The sequence below is a fragment of the Mauremys mutica genome, chromosome 15, assembly GCF_020497125.1.
Source record: "Mauremys mutica isolate MM-2020 ecotype Southern chromosome 15, ASM2049712v1, whole genome shotgun sequence".
Taxonomy (NCBI): Eukaryota; Metazoa; Chordata; order Testudines; family Geoemydidae; genus Mauremys; species Mauremys mutica.
In genome coordinates, this window is record NC_059086.1 from 16370592 (window position 1) to 16392566 (window position 21975).

The 21975-nt window shown below is 47.7% G+C and overlaps 1 protein-coding gene across 1 annotated transcript in view; it reads left to right on the top strand.

The window, feature by feature from the left end:
- The first annotated feature begins 607 nt into the window (after positions 1–607).
- The window catches only part of LOC123350547 (butyrophilin subfamily 3 member A2-like), a 45634-nt gene continuing 24266 nt past the window's right edge, over positions 608–21975 (top strand). The window contains exons 1-3 of the mRNA XM_044989177.1: positions 608–677; positions 2314–2661; positions 4188–4472. Of these exons, the coding sequence (XP_044845112.1) occupies positions 608–677; positions 2314–2661; positions 4188–4472 (703 nt within the window). The remainder of the gene's footprint in view (positions 678–2313; positions 2662–4187; positions 4473–21975) is intronic.

Sequence of the window (21975 nt, forward strand, 5' to 3'; positions counted from 1 at the left end):
AAGCTGACCCCGTCAAAAGGTGCCCAGATGTCATCCACTGTCCAGGGTGTGAGACGGGTCCCCTCTGGGTCTGATCCACACAGCATGTGAGTCTGTCACAGCCCCAGCCACACAGCCTGGCTCTTTAGCTCACGCTGTAGAGCCCTATGCAGTGAGCTGTGGAGAGCCCCTGGTCACACATCTGCTGTGTTGTCCCAGGTGGAGGCAGGCACAGAGCAGGCCCCTTCTGCAGGGGGGACAGCGGTGTGGGTACCACTGGGGTTACCTGTAAGTGGCCCTGCTCTGCTGCAGGCTCACCCTGCACTGGTATCAGGGGGCACCTGCACCAATGGATGGTCAGAGAACCGACAAGGGGAGGAAATGGGGGTGGATACACAGCACTTCCTGAGGGTGGAAATTCCTAGTGCCATGCCTGGGCAGGAAACAGAGCAACCTGGGAGGGGTGAAATCCTCTCCTGTCCCTGGGGAGATGCTCTGCCTGGGAGCAGAGTGGGTCAGGTCCGGCGATGGATGGGGCATGTTTCCTGCACTGCCGGCCCCTCACACAGTCTGGGGAGTGTTAACCATCCTTGCTGTTTCCTCACAGGTCTCTGCCCGGGGTGTCCCCATGGTGATGCAGTGGCGGCTCTGTGTGTACAGCCTGAGGATTCTCCTCCTGGCACCATGTTCTCTCTCTGGTAAAAATGTTTGAATCCCAATTATTTCTTTCTCTATTCCCCATGTACACTGCCCTCTGCAGGGCCGGGGTCGGGGCATCAGAGGCTCAATGACCCCCCCCCCACACACACACACACACTCCTCGACTGCCATAGTCCTGTAGAGGTCAGGCCCAGGAAGCTGTGGGGAAGGGATGATGTTGGGGTGACAGGGGCATATCCTAGCGGTAGTCGGCAGGATTGTTGGATCTTGCATCAAGTCACTCAGCTCCTGCTGCCCCTGAGAGAGGATCCCAGAGCCCCCTGACACTGATCCCTTCCTGTCTTGCCATGGGACCCAAAGGCACCACTGGGAACCTGGATTCTTATGGCCTGCAAGGCTGAGATCTTCCCAGCTGCCTGAGGGATTGGGAAGCCCAGTTCCCATTAGCATTAGCTGCAGCGTTGCCCAAACCTTCAAACGCCAGGTGTCAGGCCTCAAAAATCAGAAGATTGACTAAACAAGCATAAGATTTAAAAAACAAAGGGAAAAAAAATCACCTTTTGGGGTTTTCTTATTTCTCTTGTTTTTTGAACCTTTGGTCAAATTCGAGTCAAGTTTTAAATATTTTCTCTTCAACCACTAAAGCTAGAAACTGACTTTTATTTTAAATGAAAGCTGAGATTCTCACAGAAACACATGCCTCCAGGAGCTGGGGCTTTATGAAAAACACTTAGTAGCCCAAGAGCTGGGAATGCTGGTATCAATATCTCTGTGGTGGCTTTGAAAATCTCACCCTAATCCCTCCCTCTGTAGCCAGTATCAGGTGCTGCAGCTCCACAGTAATTCTTCTAAATGCTGCATGGTGTGACAAATGACCGTGGAGATCCTTCAGAAACTGCTTTGTTACAGACATAACTCACCTTCAGATGATTAATTCCCACCAGACACCAATACTGAGAACAGTAACTCTCTATCTGAGCCAGTTTCTGTTTCAGGTACTGAGTCCATGGAAGGGACATTCATTGTCCCAAAGGGCCATCAAAGACCTGATACCCTCGGGCCAGGCAGAAGCCCTCTGAGGTGGCTTCTCAGCAGTCATTGTGGGGCTATGTGGATCAGAAATGCGTTCATCAAAGAAGTTGCTTGCAGTGGAAAGAACTCATAACTGGGTGCAATGGGGCTGTGCAGGGTGCTATGAATTGGCAGGTGGCTTCCCACTGGGGCCACCCCTTGCTAATAGAATGTAGATAGATTGCAAAACAGGCACCTTTGGAGGAGTTTCTGGGGGATTGTAGGACAGCAATCGAGGACTAGCTTGTGTCAGCTGTAGTCTGGCTGCACTGCCCTGCATTCACACTGAGGGCACACTACACAACACCCCAAGTCGATATAACTTACATTGCTCTCCTGTTGGCACAGTGCATCTTCACCAGATGTGCTAGAGTGGCGCACCTCTATCAGTGCAGCTATGCTGATGTAGCGCCGTAGGGTAGACTTGCCCGGAGAGTAACTCAGTTGAACTACGTGTGACTCATGATTGAAGGAATTTTGTATTTAGCTCAGTGACGTCCATTCCTCTCACTCACTTTATGTCTGTAACTGGTGGGCCCTGGCTTAGAGATGCCCTCTCCTCTTTCCTCTCAGTCACTCTGCTCCTGGGGTTTTCTGTTCCAGAGAAGTTCTCCCTGGTTGGCTCCCTGCACCCCGTGGTGGGGGTAGTTGGCCGGGATGTGGTGTTACCCTGCCAGCTCTCTCCCCCGGCCCGGCTGCCCAGCATGGAAGTGCGGTGGAGGAAAATTGGATCAGGATTTATCCCAGTTCACGAGTACTCAGATGATGGTCCCCAGGACATGTCGGGGGAGAGTTATCAGACCCGGACGGAGCTGTTCCTGCAGGAATTCAGCAGCGGGAACGTCTCCCTGAAGCTGAAACGGCTCCTAGTGGTGGATGCTGGGAAATACCAGTGCTTTGTGAGGAACCCAGAGTGGAGCCGTGAAGCCACCACTGAGTTACAGGTCGCAGGTGAGACATGGCACTAAGGGTCACTGTGTGTCTGGGCAGCCAGAGCCTCCTCTGACACTAGGTCTGCCCCCAAACTGAGCCCAGCATGGCAGTAGGGTCCTGAGCTGCAGGAAGTGGTGTCCAGGACTCTGTAGGGGACGCTCTTCTCTCACACTCAGCGCTGACCCCATTGTGGTGCTAGCAGGATCAGTGCTGCATTAAACAATCTCTTTTCAATGAGACAGAGAGCTACAGCACTCCGTACTCATGCTCATGGTGATGCTGTTCGAGGGAGTGGGACCTTTACCCCCATGTTTTGCCCAAATCCCAGCTCAGGTGATAATTATGTTTGGTCTCCATGAAACTCCCCCTGCGGTTTCCAAGGGCTGGGATGTTGCTTGTTTTTTCCTGGGCACTGACCCCATGTTCAGTGCTGCACAAGGGCAATGGAAGGGATGGTCTCTGCCCATTTAGCTCACTGAGAGTATGGCTACACTTGCAGCTGTACAGCGCTGCTGTGGGAGTGCTCCCGCGGCAGCGCTTTAAAGTGTGAGTGTGGTCGTGGCGCCAGCACTGGGAGAGAGCTCTTCCAGCGGTGCACGTACTCCACCTCCCCATGGGGATTAGCTTACAGCACTGAGCAAGAAAGTTGCAGCGCTGTAAAGCGCCAGTGTAGCCAAGGCCTGAGTAACCTAGCCCCAGACAATACAGTTCAGAAATGTCAAGCCCCAGGTGAGTCTCCCTCCTCCCTCCGCAATAATGCAGAGCATAGAGGTTGTTTTAAATCATCTCCCATCTTTGGTGGCTCCTAGTCCAAAGATTCTGCAGGACATGTGCGCTTTTAGGGAGAGATTTGTGTGCAGAACTGGGAGAGGAAAATTCAAGCATGAGTATGGCTTGGCTTGGGGCACTGTTATCAGTGTGAGAGAAGGACACTAGAGGGAACAGTATTTAGGAGGGTGGCATAGGAGAAGTTCAAGCAGTGATGTAGGTGGGGTCACCATCTCTCACTTCCTGCTCTGTACTGAAGGGATCCTGACAGCTGCTGGGCTCCACCCCAGAAGTGGCTGCATTTCATCATCAGGTCCAGAAATCTCTGTGAACAATTCCTCTCTTAGGCTGCAGAAAACAGTGGAGAGAAAGTCCTACAATGGCTATTAGCCAGGATTGGCAGGAATGGTTTTGCTAGCCTCTGTTTGCCTGAAGCTGGGAATGGGTGACAGGAGAAGGATCACTTGACGATTTCCTGTTGTGCTTATTCCCTCTAAAGTATCTGGCATTGGCCACTGTCGAGGGACAGGATACTGGATTAGATGGACCTTTGGTCTGACCCAGTATGGTTGGTCTTATGTTCTTACGTAGTGCTCTATGGAAATGCAAGATTATATTATTTAATTTCCCCAGTCATCAGTATGAGGGACCCAGGGAGGCTTTGCACATAGGCGAATGGAGCTTTCCAGCCCTTATACCCAGAGGTAGCTGGGGAATCACAAGGTGCTACCAAAGACATGATTTCCTGATACGCGCACTCTCTGTCTTTCCTGCAGCTGTGGCTCCAGTGTTCATTGATGTGCTGGGCCCCCGGGACCAGGGGATTGGACTGGCCTGTAGATCCACAGGCTGGTTCCCCAAACCCGAACTCCAGTGGGTTGGAAAGAACTGGCAGAACCTGTCGATGGAGATTGTGACCAGCATGACTCAGGACAGAGAGAACCTGTATAGTGTTGTGAGTCACGTCACGGTCACAGAACGGGAAGAAAATGAAGAAATCAGCTGCATAGTGCGGAATGGCCTGCTGGAGACTGTGCAACAATCTGCCATTCACCTCTCAGGTCAGTCCCCCCATGCAGAAGAACTCATCATGGGAATGGGGGAGGGGCACTGGGTCTCTTGGGAATTGCACTTGGCTAGGGCCTATTTCTCATACTGAGACAGGAACTGTCCTTCTAACCTGTTCTGTGGGGCCATTAGTAATGGAGGTTTCTGTTCTCTGGACAAACTACCTGTCAGGAGCTAGGCTGAGTCTTATAACTCAATATCATTCTTTGAGGAGATGACACATTTGGTTGATAAAGGTAACTGGGCAGATCTAATAGACACTGAGTAATATAAGGGCCCTACCATCAATCAAACCCTAACCCCACCTCCTGACCCCTTAAACCCTGCCCACCTGTTACTGGAAGTCCAGCCCCATGGGGGTATTACTTCCGGGGTCAAGGTGGACACATGACCAGAAGCAAGGTGTTTCATGTGACCCCTCTAAGAACTCCTCCCACTGCCCTCTACCAATCAGGATGGGTTTTGCCCCTGTAGGATTGCCCCAAGAGAAAATTTGACCAATCAGGGGGAATTTCGGGGTGGGGTGACCCGTCCAGAAATGGATCATATGAACCCTCTAACAACTCCTCCCACCTCCCGCTACCAATCAGGAGGGGTTTCAGTCACTGGGGACCACCCCGAGAGGAGATTTGACCAATCGGGGGGGGAGTTTCAGGAAGGGATGACCAGGCCGGAAGTGGGTCATGTGACCCCTTTAAGAACTCCTCCCACCGCCGTCTACCAATCGTGATGGATTTTGGTCATATAGGACCACTCCAATAGCAGATTTGACCAAAATAGGTCAGATTCTGGGATGGTGTGAACCGCCCAGAAGAGAGTCTTGTGACTCCTCTAAGAACTCCTCCCAGGACTCTCTGCTAATCAGAGCGCAACACCGTCACATCATAAGTTCCAGCGCTGGGCAGAAGAGGCTGGAAACTCTAAGAAAAGGTGTTTTAGAAATCATGGAAACATGGACTCCTTCACCATCCCCGTGAAAACTTTGGACTTTGTTTTAACCCTGAGCACCTTTGGACTTGTTTGGATAAAGCGCTACCTGAGCGACAGTTCTGCTGAGGGCCCTTTAACTCAACCATTAATGGATATGCAGGAACCCAATCCCTGAAACTCAAACCCTTGTGAGGCACCCTGATGAGTGTGACAGCCTCTCATTGTCCACCCCCATAGAGGTGGAAGGCAATCATAGCTTGGAGGAGTCACCGGCGGACAAAGTGAACGGAAAAGATGTTGCTCAGGTAAATGAATGATTAAAAAGTGATGGCTGAGGATCTGGTGTAATGGAGTTAGGAACCGACCTGGGATTGTGTAAATCTAAAAACGAGCAAAGGGGTGATTACACTGTTTCTTTTCCTAAAATCTCTCAACAGCTCGACGATGCCTTTCTAGAGGCCTTTGAGAGCTTACACATCAGTAGTCCTGTGGGAATAAACGTATCAGGCATCTGCTGTTTTTGCTCATGTCTGAGACACAGATCTCAAGAGGAAAATCCGGAAAAGAACAAAATGGAAGAATGAACCAGCTCAGACTCCCTTATGGTAGGGGTCATGGCGTCCATTTTTACAGGCCGCTGTAAAAGGTTGTGTTAAACCAGGCGATTAATTAATGTGTCCCCCTCCATACTTGTGTTAGTAAAAGACGGTACCAGTAACAGTCATGTCTACACAGATAGCTCTTTAAAGAAAATATATTACACCCCCTGGGAAGTTGGGAGCTTCGGCGGGATGAACCCTTTTTTCAAGTGGCCAGAAAGCATAGTAAAACTTTAAATCGAAGAAAGGTAACAGCTTGGCTTTCAGACCAGGATGCTCACACTCACAAAAACTGGCTCGAATATGTTTAAAAAGAAACAAGACCATTGTTTCAGATGTGGATGCACAATGGCAGGCAGATTTGGTGGATATGCACCAGTTCTCCAAACACAACAGCAGTTTTAAGTACATCTTAACAGTGATAGACATTCTATCCAAATATGCCTGGGCCTTAGGCCTAAAAGACAAGATGAGTGGTGAGGTATCCAAGGCCTTTAAAGCTATTTTCAGCGAAGGTCGCATGCCTCAAAAATCACAAACCAATTGGGGGAAAGATTTTTTAAACAAACCTTTAAGCAAATTGTTAAAGTGGCATGATTTTCACCATTTTGTTACTAATAATGAAGTCAAAACAGGGGTTGTGGAGCAATTTAACAGAACTTTAAAAACTAGGATGTGGAGATATAGCCCATAACACCTTTCGCTACATTGATGTGTTACCTGACTTTATAAAGAGTTACAACCAGAGCTTTCACAGAAGTATACATACCAGACCTACTGATGTTAACCCTTCAACTTCTTTGAAGGTGTGGAAAACAGTTTACGGAGATGGTTTTAAAATAAAACCCGTTGTTGTCCCTTTTAGGGTATGTCTACACTACCAGAGTAGTTCGATTTAATTTAACTCGAATTTGTGGAATCGACCTTACAAAGTCGAATTTGTGTATCCACACTAAGGACAGTAATTCGACTTTGTGAGTCCACACTAACGGGGCAAGCGTCGACATTGGAAGCAGTGCACTGTGGGCAGCTATCCCACAGTTCCCGCAGTCCCCGCTGCCCATTGGAATTCTGGGGCGAGCCCCAATGCCTGCTGGGGGAAAAAATGTGTCGAGGGTGGTTTTGGGTAACTGTCGTCATTCAACCGTCACTCCCGCCCTCCCTCCCTGAAAGCGCCGGCGGGAAATCTGTTCGCACACTTTTCTAGTCACTGACAGCGCAGACGCTACAGCACTGCGAGCATGGAGCCCGCTGCGATCATCGCTGCAGTTATGGCCGTTGTCAACTCCTCGCACCTTATCATCTACCTTTTTCACAGACAGATGCTGAGAAATCGGACGAGGAGGCTCCGTCAACGCGGTGAGGACATGAAGTGTGAGAGTGGCACAGACCTCTCACAAAGCACGGGACCCCGCGCCGTGGACATCATGGTGACAATGGGTCATGTTCATGCTGTGGAACGGCGATTCTGGGCCCGGGAAACAATCACGGAGTGGTGGGACTGCATAGTGCTGCAGGTCTGGGATGAATCACAGTGGCTGCGAAACTTTCGCATGTGTAAGGGCACTGGTGGACCATAGGGGACGCTTTACCAACATCAACGTCGGGTGGCCGGGCCAGGTTCATGACACGCATGTTTTCAGGAACTCTGGTCTGTTTAGACGCCTGCACGAAGGTATTTTCTTCCCGGACCACAAAATAACTGTTGGGGATGTGCAGATGCCTATAGTGATCCTCGGGGACCCAGCCTACCCGCTAATGCCCTGGCTCATGAAGCCCTATACAGGCGCCTTGGACAGTGACAAGGAACTCTTCAACTACCGGCTGAGCAAGTGCAGAATGGTGGTGGAGTGTGCTTTCGGACATCTCAAGGGGAGATGGAGGAGCTTACTGACTCACTCGGATCTCAGCGAAACCAATATCCCCATTGCTATTGCTGCTTGCTGTGTGCTCCACAATCTCTGTGAGAGCAAGGGGAGACCTTTATGGCGGGATGGGAGGTTGAGGCAAATCGCCTGGCTTCTGATTATGCTCAGCCAAACACCCGTGCGATTAGAAGAGCCCAGCGGGAAGCACTGTGCATCCAGGAGGCTTTGAAAGCAAGTTTCCTCAGCAAGCAGCGTGACCTGTGACTGTTCAGTTTCTTTACAGAGAAGCTGAACCTGCCCCTGTTTCTTTACCCAGTTACTGTTGACTATCCTCTGCAGTTACATACCCCGTTCACCCCGTTTCCCCCCTTCCAACACACGTTTAAAAATAAAATACATGGAACATTGTTAATTTAACAACGTTTTCTTTATTACTGATTTCGCGGTAAAGGGTTGAAACTGGGACGCAGACTGTGGTGGGTAGGGTGTGTAGTGATGTAAAGACCGCTTCTGAACTCAAGGAATGACAGGCTCCTGCTCCTAGAGCGGTCTGCAGTGCCGGACTGGTTGTTTCAACGGAGCCTGCCACCCCTCCTTTTCGGAACTCTGTGTGCTGGGGCTATGTGACCTTGTGGTGGGGGAGGACGGTTACAGATTCCCCTGCTGCGTGGCTCTGTGGTCCAGGACAAGGACCGCTGCATAAGGTCTGTAACCGCCCTCCCATGCCACAGAGTCACGTACCACCCCCACCACACACAAAACATGAAAACCACCTCCCAGACCAACCAGGGTGCCTACTGACTGCACTATGTGTGTGACCTGCTGCTGATCCTGCCCCCGTGTCTGTACCCTGGTAAAGGTGACTGTCCTATGCAATTACCAACCCCCTTCTCCCCCCCTTCAAACACAGTCTTCAGTACAAGAACATGACGGAAACAGTAATTAACAGCACAGTATTTTTAATAATCAACTAGACAGTTAGGGGATGAAACTGGAATTGGGGCTTGGGTGAGTCAGGAAGGGAAGGACTTCTCAAAATTTAGGGAATGAGAGATTTTTGTTAATTGAGCACTCTGCAGGGGTGGAGTGACAGTTTTCACAGTCCCTGGCGCCCCTCCTTCTTGTTACTTCGGGTGAGGGGGGTATAGGACTTTGTGGCGGGGGAGGGCGGTTGCAGATACACTGCAGGGGGGCTCTGTCCTCCTGCCTGTGGTCCTGCAGAACATCCACAAGGCGCCGGAGCATGTCCGTTTGCTCCCTCATTAGTCCAAGCAGTGTTTGAGTTGCCTGCTGGTCCTCTTGACGCCACCTGTCCTCCCGTTCGCTGTGTGAGCGCTGGTACTGAGAGAGGGTCTCCCTCCACTGGCTCTGCTGGACTGCCTCGGCTCGGGAGCAGCCCATAAGTTCAGCGAACATCTCGTCCCGTGTCCTTTTCTTTCGCTGCCTAATCTGCGCCAGCCTCTGTGAGGGGGCAGCCAGGGTAGGTCGGGAGACAGTCGCAGCTGTGTGATGGGAAAAAGGGAGTGAATTCCTTACAAAGATACATTTTTGCGAACAATGAACATAGTCTAGTCTGTCTCTGTGAACAAGACCATGCACATCACCTATCTCATGCGCACTCAGGACAAGTTCGAATTTTCGGCCTTCGCATTCATTGCCTGGGGTCTTGCAGTGGAGATCAGACAAGCGGGGCAGGACAGCAGAATCCGTGGAGCAGGCAGGCATGGTAAGCCATAGACTTTTGGCTGCTTAAAACTTAATGTATAGCAGTGCCCTCCTTTCATGCTCAAAGCAATGGTCACAGCGTTTGCAAGTTCCTGCTGCCGACAATCGGGAAAGCATGAACTCTGCCCCTGTTCCACCCTCTTGCGGCTGTCCCCGGGAAAGATCCCTGTATGCTGCCCCTCTACTGACTCCACCACGTGGCTGTAAACCGCTGCTTATTGTTATGTAAAGGAACAGTCAAGCACTCCCAATACTAACATGCCCCTAATTCAATGCAGGAGGCACTGAGTGAGATCACCCTGAGGAGGATCACTGAGAGAGATAGAGACCGCATGCTGCGTGAAAGCCAGCACAAACCAGGGGCCTATGCCACCATGCCCGTCGAGGCAATGCTCCCAGAGTACCTGCTGATAGCCTGGCGCGGAAAAGTGTCCTACCTTGGAGGACCCAATAAGGACACTCTCCCCAGGATCCTCGTGCGGAGGGTTTTTGATTACCTGCAGGAGAGCTTCTCGGAGGTCTCCCAAGAGGATTTCTGTTCTATCCCCATATATATTGACCTTCTTTTCACATAGTTCAGATTCCTGTTCCATTAAAAATAAATGTTTACATGTTTAAAGCACTTACCGACTGATCCTTCCCCTGATTCAGGGTCCTGGTTAATGGCCGGGGAGGGTTGGTAGGGGATCTCCATGAGGGTGATGAAAAGATCCTGGCTGTCGGGGAAATCAGCATTGTAAGCGCTGTCGACTGCCTTGTCCTCCTCATCTCCTTCCTCATCTTCCCTGTCCGCGAACATCGCCGAAGAACCGGCCGTCGACACTATCCCATCGTCAGAGTCGATGGACACTGGTGGGGCAGTGGTGGCAGACCCACTGAGAATGGCATGCAGTGCCTCGTAGAAGCGGCATGTCTGGGGCTGGGCTCCGGAGCGTCCATTTGCCGCTTTGATTTTTTGGTAGCCTTGTCTCAGGTCCTTGATTTTCACGTGGCACTGCGTTGTATCCCGGCTGTATCCTCTGTCTGCCATTGCTTTGGAGACCTTCTCGTAGGTCTTTGCATTCCATTTTTTGGAGCGCAGCGCTGAAAGCACAGACTCATCGCGATCAGATCCAAGACTTCCCGGTCAGTCCATGCTGGGGCCCTCTTTCTATTCTGAGATTGCATGGACTCTCTGCTGGAGAGCTCTGCATCGCTGCCACTACTGCTGAGCTCACCACGATGTCCAAAGAGGAAATGAGATTCAAACTGGCCAGACAGGAAAAGGAATTCAAATTTCCCCAGGGCATTTCCTGTGTGGCTGATCAGAGCATCCGAGCTCGGACTGCTGTCCAGAGTGTCAACAGAGTGATGCACTGTGGGATAGCTCCCAGAGCGATTAACGTCGAATTCCATCCACACCTACCCTAATTCGACATGGCCATGTCGAATTTAGCGCTACTCCCCTCGTCGGGGAGGAGTACAGAAATCGAACTAAAGAGACCTCTATGTCAAACTAAATAGCTTCGTTGTGTGGACGGGTGCAGGGTTAATTCGATTTAATGCTGCTAAATTCGACATAACCTCCTAGTGTAGACCAGGCCTTAGAAAAGGTGACCACATGAGATTATCTGAAACCAAATGCACTTTTGAAAGAGGTTATGAACAGACATTTACCAATGAGATATTCATAATGGATGAAGCCTTAATGGGGGCAGAGACCTGTATACCGATTAAAAGATTATGAGGGTGAGACAGTTACTGGATCTTTTACCCTGAAGAATTACAAAAAGTAAATCCCAAACAAAACACGATTTACAGGATTGAAAAATTCCCAGCAGAGAAAGGAAAAGGAAGAAAAAAGCAGCTACTGGTGAAATGATTGGGGTGGCCCGATAAGTTTAACATCTGGGTGGGAGTTTCTCAACTCTGTGACATTTAATCACAAACAACAACAGCAACAAGATTTCTCCGGCAAAGACATAGACAGAGAGAAATGGGTGCTGGCAGTTTTTACTTTACTTTGCCCAGCAATGCCAGCTCTGCAGTTTTTCCCCAAAACACCAGCTCGAACTTTACAATATGGCTAATTAAGCCCTTGGATGTCCCGGGTTCCTAGGAGGTGGGGTTAGTGGAAATACAATACCCACACAGCTGGAACACTATCAACAAAGACAACCCTTTCAAAGTCACTTTTGGTGATATGACGTGGAATTTCACGCTACGACGAGGTTATTACTTGACCATATCCGAATTACTATATCATATGAACAGCACCATGGCTCGTCATCCCAGACTGCCTGAGGTGGTCATGAACTACAACCCTTGTGAGTAGAAAAGTTAGACTTAAATCTGCCAATTTTACGTATATGTTTTCTACCATTGGGAAGCTAGCTAATATTCTGGGTTTGGGCCCCAAACACAATGTCCAAAAATGTCCCTTCTCGGCAGATATCACAGAGGGTTTTAACTCCTTGTATCTGTACATGGATATTATACAACACCAATTTGTGGGGGACTTTTATGTTCCCCTGTTATGTTGCATTCCTGTCCGAGGAAGGAACGAGTTTGTCACCATCACCTATGATAAACCTCATTACGTCCCTGTCAGTAAACACTACATCGACACCATCAGCATTGAAATAAAGACAGATCAGAACAGACACCTCTTATTTCACTTCGGCAAGGTGATCGTCAAGCTGCATCTGCGTCCGCGGAGAGAGCGTGGTTTCTAAAAAGCAAAACACTACAATGGCAATCGTAAAAAATTACAGCGACCCCACCATCTACAGGAACTATTACAAAACCCAGGCTGGATACGCCCTTTCTGAATATCATGGGGCCCCCGTGATGTACGGGGCTGGCATGGGTGGAATGTTCCGTAGCCTCTTTTGAAAAGCTGTACCACTTTTGAGAACAGGGGTAGAGATTATTAAACCCCACGTAAAAAACGCCGCTCAAAACATACTAAAGAAGTGGTAGGCCACATCTCCCGCACTGTTCTGGAGAAGGTGGGGAATACAGCTTCACAGGAAGGATCGGGGCTGATCTACATTAAAAGGAGGAAGAAAAAGAGAAATGTGTCATACCCGCAATGCACTGGTCCCTCAAAACCCTTTAAAAGAAGGGTTTTGACGCACAGGGCCGGCCATAAGCGAAAGTCCAACAGGAAGCCTGGGTGAAAGAGAAGACGCTTTCCATTCGGTAAAAGAGACATATTTTAATCAACATGGCTTTTGTTCACTGCGGGTCTGAAGAGTGCACCAAATCCGAACTAGACTTGTTCCAAATAGCCCCTATGCAGACCAGCATCAGGAAAAGCATCTACGTCGGGGTGCCGCCTCTATCGGCCATTACAGAGTGTGCCCCCATTTACTTTTTTATAGCAGGGAATGGCATAGATTATATGGATTTAAACAACACGCTGCTGTACGTATGTTGCAAGATTGTAAAAGGAGATGGAGTGGAACTCACCAAGGATGCTGAGGTGGGTCTGGTGAATTACCCCATGGCCTCTATTTTCAGTCAGTTGGATGTCATGCTGGGAGACCGCCCCATAAGTCAAAGCAACAACTGTTCCCCTTACAGGGCCTTTATAGAATCGGCGCTCAATTACACCGCTGACACCCTTGCAACACAATTTATCGCCAGCCTGTTTTACAAAGACACTGCCGGACAACACGAAGAAACGGAGCTGGATGGAGGGAATCTAGGGTTTGTGAGGCATGCAAAGCTGACGGCCCAGAGCAGGATAGTAGAGGTGCTGGGTCATCTACACTGCAACCTGTTTTTTTCAAGAAAAACTTTTGTTGAACGGAGTGGATGTGAAAATTAAACTGATGCGCAGTAAAGGCTCTAAACTTCACATTGTATCAGCGTCCCTTTTTGTGAAGAAAGTATGGCTGTCCCCAAGTGTCCGTCTGGGGCACGCAGAGGCCCTGCTTAGTGCTAATGCTAATTACCCCATGGACCGTGTGGGAATGAAAGTGTTTAGCATCCCCGCAGGCAGCAGGGTCAATAACCAGGAGAACCTGTTCTTGGGACAGTTACCCAAAATGCTTGTCCTAGGGTTTGTGGATAATGATACCTTTAATTACACTAAAAATCCCTTTCATTTTAAACATCACAATATTAATTTTATGGTCTTGTATATGGATGGTGAACAGATACCAACCAAGCCTCTGCAACCGGACTTCGAGGCAGGACGCTGTGTGAGAGAATACATGAATTTGGTACAGAGGGATGGTAAACACATGAAAGATTGTTCTCTATTAATCGACTGTGAGGAGTTTGCACAGGGTTACACCTTGTTTGCCTTTGACCTGTCTCCTGACCAGGAATGCGCTGATCACTATGCCCTGATTAAAACCAGGAACCTGAGAGCAGAAATACGTTTTGGGAAGGCTTTAATGATCACCGACAATATGATTGTGCATGGGGTTTTGACAGCATTATAGAGATAAATCAGAGGAGAAACGTTCTGTTTGACTACATGTGAATATGAACACTGTGCAGCTCTCATGTGTCTTATCAACTGACCCTTTCACAAAAAAGAATTTCTTAGACATATTCCCTTGCACTTGGCTCCCTGAAGGCAAGCTGTCTCAGAAATTCCTAGTTTTGGTGGTGAACACGCATCCACACAACCAACCAGGTGAACACTGGCTCGCCTTGTATCTGGCAGAGCGTAACCTTGGAGAGTTGACTCATACGGGCACTCCCCAAACAGTGTGTTGTTTCCTAAAAGCATTATGAAATTTTTAAACAAAAATATCACAGACGTGTTTCACAATAGACAATTACAAGACCCCTGCTCCATTGCCTGCGGCTATCACTGCATGGTTTCCTTACATCATCAGAGTAAGGGTTTATCTTTTGACCGGATTTTAAAATTGTATTCTAACAACTTAGTGCAAAATGACTGGATTGTGATGAATTTTGTAAAAAATAAATTTAAATTCTTGGGCATGCCTAGCCTTGCTCAAAACATGTTTCAACAAGCCCAGACCTGTGTATCTTGCAATGATTTTCATAGCCATGTTACCCAATAAAGCACTCCAAGTGAGGGGTTTAAAGACAATTGATGTTTGGTGGGTTTTTGTTCTTTTAAAAAACAACAACAACAACAATGACCAATTCAGATAAAATACACAGATTTTGTTGTTGTTGTTTTTAAAAAGTATAGAAATGCTTTATTTAAAGCAAAATGTTACCAGTTTTAAAAATTTTAGTACGAGAAAAACATTACACACTGATCCATAGAGATCTTTTATCCAATTTTCATTTTTTAAATGGCAAAAAAGGGGCCACGGTTCCTCGATCCACCCCAGTGTCGGTGGTCAAGGCCTTCAGGTGTTCCAATAGATCTCTGTTGGTTGTGTTGCCCATGATTGAAGATGGTACGTTCAGTTCCACCATGGCATTCATAAACACATCCCATCCTTTAAGTACATGTCTGCTAGGAACAGAGCACGTCTGGGTGATGGCCCTGACTAAGTTGAGCATGTTTGAACCATTAACTTTGTACACAAAAGCCCCTCTATCGTTCCATGAAGAGATATTTTTATCTTGTCCCAGCTTATTTAGCAATACTAATGCATTTTTCTTATAACACTTTTTCACATTATTCATCACCTCCTGAGCAACAGAGTGAGGTCTTTGGTGTTTCTGGGGGTTTGGCAGTCACACTCTGTTCCTGTTCTGGTAGAAACAGACTTATTTTCCCTTTATCTGCATTGCTTTGCTTCACGTACATTAGGTAGCTTTGAAGTACCGCTCTGTAAAGTTTAGCCTTTTCGTATTCGGCCAAGTTAGTTCTTTGAAGAACAGACTTCATTTCAGCATCCAGTAAGTGAGTTATGGTCATTCTGATATTTTCCTCTGCCGGAGGGGTAGCCCTTAATTGCTCCAATTGGCAGCTGGGCACCGGGTAAATTTTTTCTCCATACTCCATTATCAATTAGTCAAAAGCCCCATTATCAGAGAGATAGCAAAACTTAACAGAGGTCCAATAAACCCCCAAGACTGCTTCACCAGATGCTTCTTTCTTATTTCTTCTTTATTACACAAAGTTTTGATAAGCGTGTGTCTCTTTTTCAGCACGTGCACTTGATTCTGTGTCAAAGGTATGTATTGAGCGCTATTTCTGAGATGGCCGCTACTAAATCATCAGAAGCTGAACACAGTATAGCCCTCCTTCACTGCAGGGATGATTTGCTTAGTAACTTTAAAAGGACCAGGTTTTTCTTCACCCAGCTGGACATGTTTTCAGTCAGCAACCCCAGCTGTTAAAAAGGGGGCTGACAAAAAATCATCTCTTTTTATACCCAGCTGTTGTTCTTTTCAAAGTATAAACCACCAGTCAGTCTGGATGGAAAAGACCAGTTCTTAGTCTATAAGCTTCTGGTGTGGAAACATTTAAATCCACCACCGGGTAGCCATAAGGTCTTTTGGTAGCATCCTCAAAAGCTTCTAGAAAGGATTGAGCTTTGCCGGGGTACATTTGCCGAGCGAGCATAGCGATTTGTAATTTATCCCTAGGATTTTTGAACAGAACCATGTACTTTGTGTTTAGGTTAATCGTGTGACTCTTTTTTCCCTGACAAAATATGTTTTAAACTATATACATAATGCTCAGGTTTCTGTGATGCACGTACTTGGTAAAGGCTTTCTTGATTTCATCACTTTCACAAGCACAGTTCACCAGATCGTCTATGATTACTTTATTGGTAGGAAACAAACGGTCATAGTCAAAAGCATCAGGCAGCCCCTCCACAAAATTGATAAAGGGATATTTATAGAACAGTTGTTTATACAGAGGTTGCCAACAACTGTAACACCACACAATATTCTCAGGCATAACAGACAATGCTTGTTTGGCATTATCCAACACATTTTTTATAAGGTAATTTTTCCCACAGTTGCTAGGCCCCACAAGAATTGCAGAAAACGGGTGTTTCCACCTTGTATCCATTTTTAAAAGCTGAGGGCAGGGTTTTAAACCCTTCTCCAGGGACCCTCTTGTTGTAAATGACTTTCTGTGTTTCCTTAAGGGTTTTTGTCTCTATTTGCCACTGATTTTTGTTCCTTACAATAGAGGGCTGCTGCACCTCTATCTTTTTGCTGGTGTTTTCTTGCAGGCATCTGCAATCGTCCAGGACTAGATCTTTCAAAGTTGATCTTTTCACAGTTTGCTACATTTAGGGTAATACCTTTGACTTCCATACAGGCCTCTCCTCCTGACAGCTTATACCCATATGTTTTCGGGCCTGCCAACACAAACTCGGTGAAGTGTTCATCGGGCGGGATCTCGCTCATGAGGTCCCCTAAATAATTCCCCAGAGGGGGATTCCAGTCACCCTCCCTTTTCACAAATGTCACCGTGTCAGTGTCGTGGTACAGGCATCACTTTTGCAACCTGTTTAGGAGGTTGTGTAGTTCTAAGCGGACATAAGTGGTGGTGAAACAGGCTATGAAGACTTTGGTATGGCCAGAGACAGAGTACCTGTCTTTTGCATGCTTCCAAGACACACATGCTGTTTCATTGTCAATAAACTTGCAGGCTGAAACTTCGTAACTGGGCGGGAAACGAGTACTGAAAGAGTTCATCAGAGTGTCTCACGATGCTGGTGTTGGGTAGGTTTGTTCTTTGGCCGAATTTACCCCACAGAGAATTTAAAAACAGTTTAGCAATTTGGCATTTAGCGGGGTTCGACCTGATCTCGTGTTGGTGTAAACACATGCCTTCTTTCTAGTAGAAATTGTTAATCTACTTATTTTGTTTTTCTTCATCTGTGCACCAGCTGGGATAACCTGAAGCCTCTTGTTTCTGGCGGAGGTGTAATTTTATCTACTCTGAGAAGAGTTCATCAGATTTTTCATTAAAATGCTAGATTTCATTGATTTTAGGCACTGTGTACCCCTTCGCTATGGCCATGTTCAATTCCACCATATACCAAGTCCCCAGGATGGCCCTCTCCTCGTCAGTATAGGTGGGTGCATGTCTCCCACTGCTCGGTTTCTGCACTGGTTCGGCATAGCGGGAACATAAGCTTGCCACCCACTCTGACAGATAACAATGGGAAAAAGAGGCCTCGTGGGGGGGTACACTTTAACTTTTGCAATTTCAAAATAATTTGCAAGGGGTCCAAAGTTGTCATAAACTATATTGGGGTGTCTGATAGGCTGTTCTTTGGTTTTGTTTATGAAAAGGCACAGGCTGGTAAAATCATAATAATGAATTTCTTCCCCAGGTTTGTAATACAGGTGGATAGCGTTTGTCCTCCCCCAAAAAAGAACATCCCTAGGCATGAGAGGAGGGAGCAACTGGGCTCAGTTTAAAAAATCTGCAAGCTCTCTGTCTACATGGGCATAAACGTCTAAAAAGGAGAGGCCTACTTGTAGTTCCCCCTCCTGTAAAGCGTTCCCTACCTGAATATTTTCTTTATGAGAGGTATAAAGCAGCCACTGAATAGATGGGTCGAATATCTCTTTTTCTGCCTGTGATAGTTGTCTGGAGGGAGAAGAGCTACCATGTTAGGCTCCAAAAACCTAAACATGTACATAGCCATGCAGACAATGCCAGCGTTATGTACCGGAATGGATCTATACAGTTTTATCTTGGTGAATTTACCAAGTTCTTTCTCCACTATATCTTCCATCTCCATCATTTTCATAATTTCTTTTCTGAATAGGATACAAACCTGTCTCAAAATTTTGACATCCTGCTGACAGTAATATGCAAGCCCTTTCTACAAGGGTGGTGGTGATTGGGGACTCTCTCCTCAAGGGGACTGAGTCATCTATCTGCCGCCCTGACCGGGAAAACCGAGAGGTTTGCTGCTTGCCAGGGGATAGGATTCATGATGTGACAGAGAGACTGCCGAGACTCATCAAGCCCTCAGATCGCTACCCCTTCCTGCTTCTCCACGTGGGCACCAATGATAATGCCAAGAATGACCTTGAGCATATCACTGCAGACTACGTGGCTCTGGGAAGAAGGATAAAGGAGTTTGAGGCACAAGTGGTGTTCTCGTCTATCCTCCCTGTGGCAGGAAAAGGCCAGGGTAGAGATTGTCGAATCGTGGAAATCAATGAATGGCTACGCAGATGGTGTCAGAGAGAAGGGTTTGGATTCTTTGACCATGGGATGGTCTTCCAAGAAGAAGGATTGCTAGGCAGAGACGGGCTCCACCTCACGAAGAGAGGGAAGAGCATCTTTGCAAGCAGGCTGGCTAACCGAGTGAGGAGGGCTTTAAACTAGGTTCACCGGGGGAAGGAGACCAAACCCCCGAGGTAAGTGGGGAAGTGGGTTATCGGGAGAAAGCACAAGTAGGTGAGTGCAAGAGGGGAGGGCTCCTGCCCCATACTGGGACAGCAGGATGATCAATGAGTTATCTTACATGACTATACACAAATGCAAGAAGCCTGGGAAACAAGCAGGGAGAACTAGAAGTCCTGGCACAGTCAAGGAATTATGAGGTAATTGGAATAACAGAGACTTGGTGGGATAACTCACATGATTGGAGTACTGTCATGGATGGATATAAACTGTTCAGGAAGGATAGGCAGGGCAGAAAAGGTGGGGGAGTTGCGTTGTATGTAAGAGAGCAGTATGACTGCTCAGAGCTCCAGTATGAAACTGCAGAAAAACCTGAGAGTCTCTGGATTAAATTTAGAAGTATGAACAACAAGGGTAACGTCGTGGTGGGAGTCTGCTACAGACCACCAGACCAGGGGGATGAGGTGGACAAGGCTTTCTTCCAGCAACTAACAGAAGTTGCTAGATCACAGGCCCTGGTTCTCATGGGTGACTTTAATCACCCCGATATCTGCTGGGAGAGCAATACAGCAGTGCACAGACAATCCAGGAAGTTTCTGGAAAGTGTAGGGGACAATTTCCTGGTGCAAGTGCTGGAGGAACCAACTAGGGGGAAAGCTCTTCTTGACCTGCTGCTCACAAACAGGGAAGAAATAGTAGAGGAAGCAATCGTGGATGGGAACCTGGAAGGCAGTGACCATAAGATGGCTGAGTCCAGGATCCTGACACAAGGAAGAAAGGAGAACAGTAGAACAGAGACCCTGGATTTCAGAAAAGCAGACTTCGACTCCCTCAGGGAACTGATGGGCAAGGTCCCCTGGGAGAATAACATGACGGGGAAAGGAGTCGAGGAAAGCTGGCTGTATTTTAAAGAAACCTTATTGAGGTTGCAGGAACAAACCGTCCCAATGTATAGGAAGAAAAGTAAATATGGCAGGCGACCAGCTTGGCTTAAGAGTGAAATCCTTGCTCGTCTTAAACACAAAAAAACAGTTTACAAGAAGTGGAAGATTGGACAAATGACCAGGGAGGAGTATAAAAGTATTGCTCAGGCATGCAGGAGTGAAATTAGGAAGGCCAAATCACACTTGGAGTTGCAGCTAGCCGGAGATGTTAGGAGTAACAAGAAGGGTTTCTTCAGGTATGTTAGCAACAAGAAGAAAGTCAAGGAAAGTGTGGGTCCCTTGCTGAATGAGGGAGGGAACCTAATGACAGAGGATGTGGAGAAAGCTAGTGTACTCAATGCTTTTTTTGCCTTCACAGACAAGGTCAGCTCCCAGAGAGCTGCACGCTGTAGCACGGTATGGGGAGGAGGTGACCAGCTCTCTGTGGAGAAAGAAGTAGTTCGGGTCTATTTAGAAAAACTGGACGAGCACAAGTCCATGGGGCCGGATGCGCTGCATCCGATGGTGCTAAAGGAGTTGGCCGATGAGATTGCAGAGCCATTGGCCATTATCTTTGAAAAATCATGGTGATCGGGGGAGGTCCCAGATGACTGGAAAAAAGCTAATGTAGTGCCCATTATTAAAAAAAGGGAAGAAGGAAGATCCAGGGAACTACAGGCCAGTCAGTCTCACCTCAGTCCCTGGAAAAATCATGGAACAGGTCCTCAAGGAATCAGTTTTGAACCACTTAAAGGAGGGGAAAGTGATCAGGAACTGTCAGCATGGATTCACCAAGGGCAAGTCATGCCTGACTAACCTAATTGCCTTCTATGAGGAGATAACCGGCTCTGTGGATGAGGGAAAAGCAGTGGATGTGCTATTTCTGGACTTTAGCAAAGCTTTTGATACAGTCTCCCACAGTATTCTTGCCAGCAAGTTAAAGAAGTATGGGCTGGATGAATGGACGGTAAGGTGGATAGAAAACTGGCTAGATGGTCGGGCTCAATCGGTAGTGATCAATGGTTCCATGTCTAGTTGGCAGCCAGTATCAAGTGGAGTGCCCCAAGTGTTGGTGCTGGGGCCGGTTTTGTTCAATATCTTCATTAACGATCTGGAGGATGGTTTGGACTGCACCATTAGCAAGTTTGCAGATGACACTAAACTGGGAGGAGTGGTTGATACGCTGGAGGGTAGGGATAGGATACAGAGGGACCTAGACAAATTAGAGGATTGGGCCAAAAGAAATACGATGAGGTTCAACAAGGACAAGTGCAGAGTCCTGCACTTAGGACGGAAGAATCCCATGCACTGCTACAGACTAGGGACCGAATGGTTGGGCAGCAGTTCTGCAGAAAAGGACCTAGGGGTTACAGTGGACAAGAAGCTGGAAATGAGTCAAGAGTGTGCCCTTGTTGCCAAGAAGGCTAATGGCATTTTGGGTTGTATAAGTAGGGGCATTTCCAGCAGATCAAGGGATGTGATCATTCCCCTCTATTCAGCACTGGTGAGGCCTCATTTGGAGTACTGTGTCCAGTTTTGGGCCCCACTCTACAAGAAGGATGTAGATAAATTGGAGGGAGTCCAGCGGAGGGCAACAAAAATGATTAGGGAGCTGGAGCACATGACTTATGAGGAGAGGCTGAGGGAACTGAGATTGTTTAGCCTGCAGAAGAGAAGAATGAGGGGGGATTTGATAGCTGCTTTCAACTACCTGAAAGGGGGTTCCAAAGAGGATGGATATAGACTGTTCTCAGTGGTAGAAGATGACAGAACAAGGAGTAATGGTCTCAAGTTGCAGATGGGAAGGTTTAGGTTGGACATTAGGAAAAACTTTTTCACTGGTAGGGTGGTGAAGAACTGGATCGGTTACCTAGGGAGGTGGTGGAATCTCCTTCCTTTGAGGTTTTTAAGGTCAGGCTTGACAAAGCCCTGGCTGGGATGATTTAGTTGGGTTTGGTCCTGCTTTGAGCAGGGGGTTGGACTAGATGACCTCCTGAGGTCCCTTCCAACCCTGAGATTCTATGATTTTATGATTCTAAGTCAAAGATCTCATATCTGTGATCTCAATACCAGTCGAGAAACTCTGCTTTCTCCCTGGGCATCATGTTTTCCACACCATTATGCTCCACACCGGGCATAGGCCCCATGAAATTTTGATTTTCTAAAGTGTTAAAAATATGTGGACAATACCC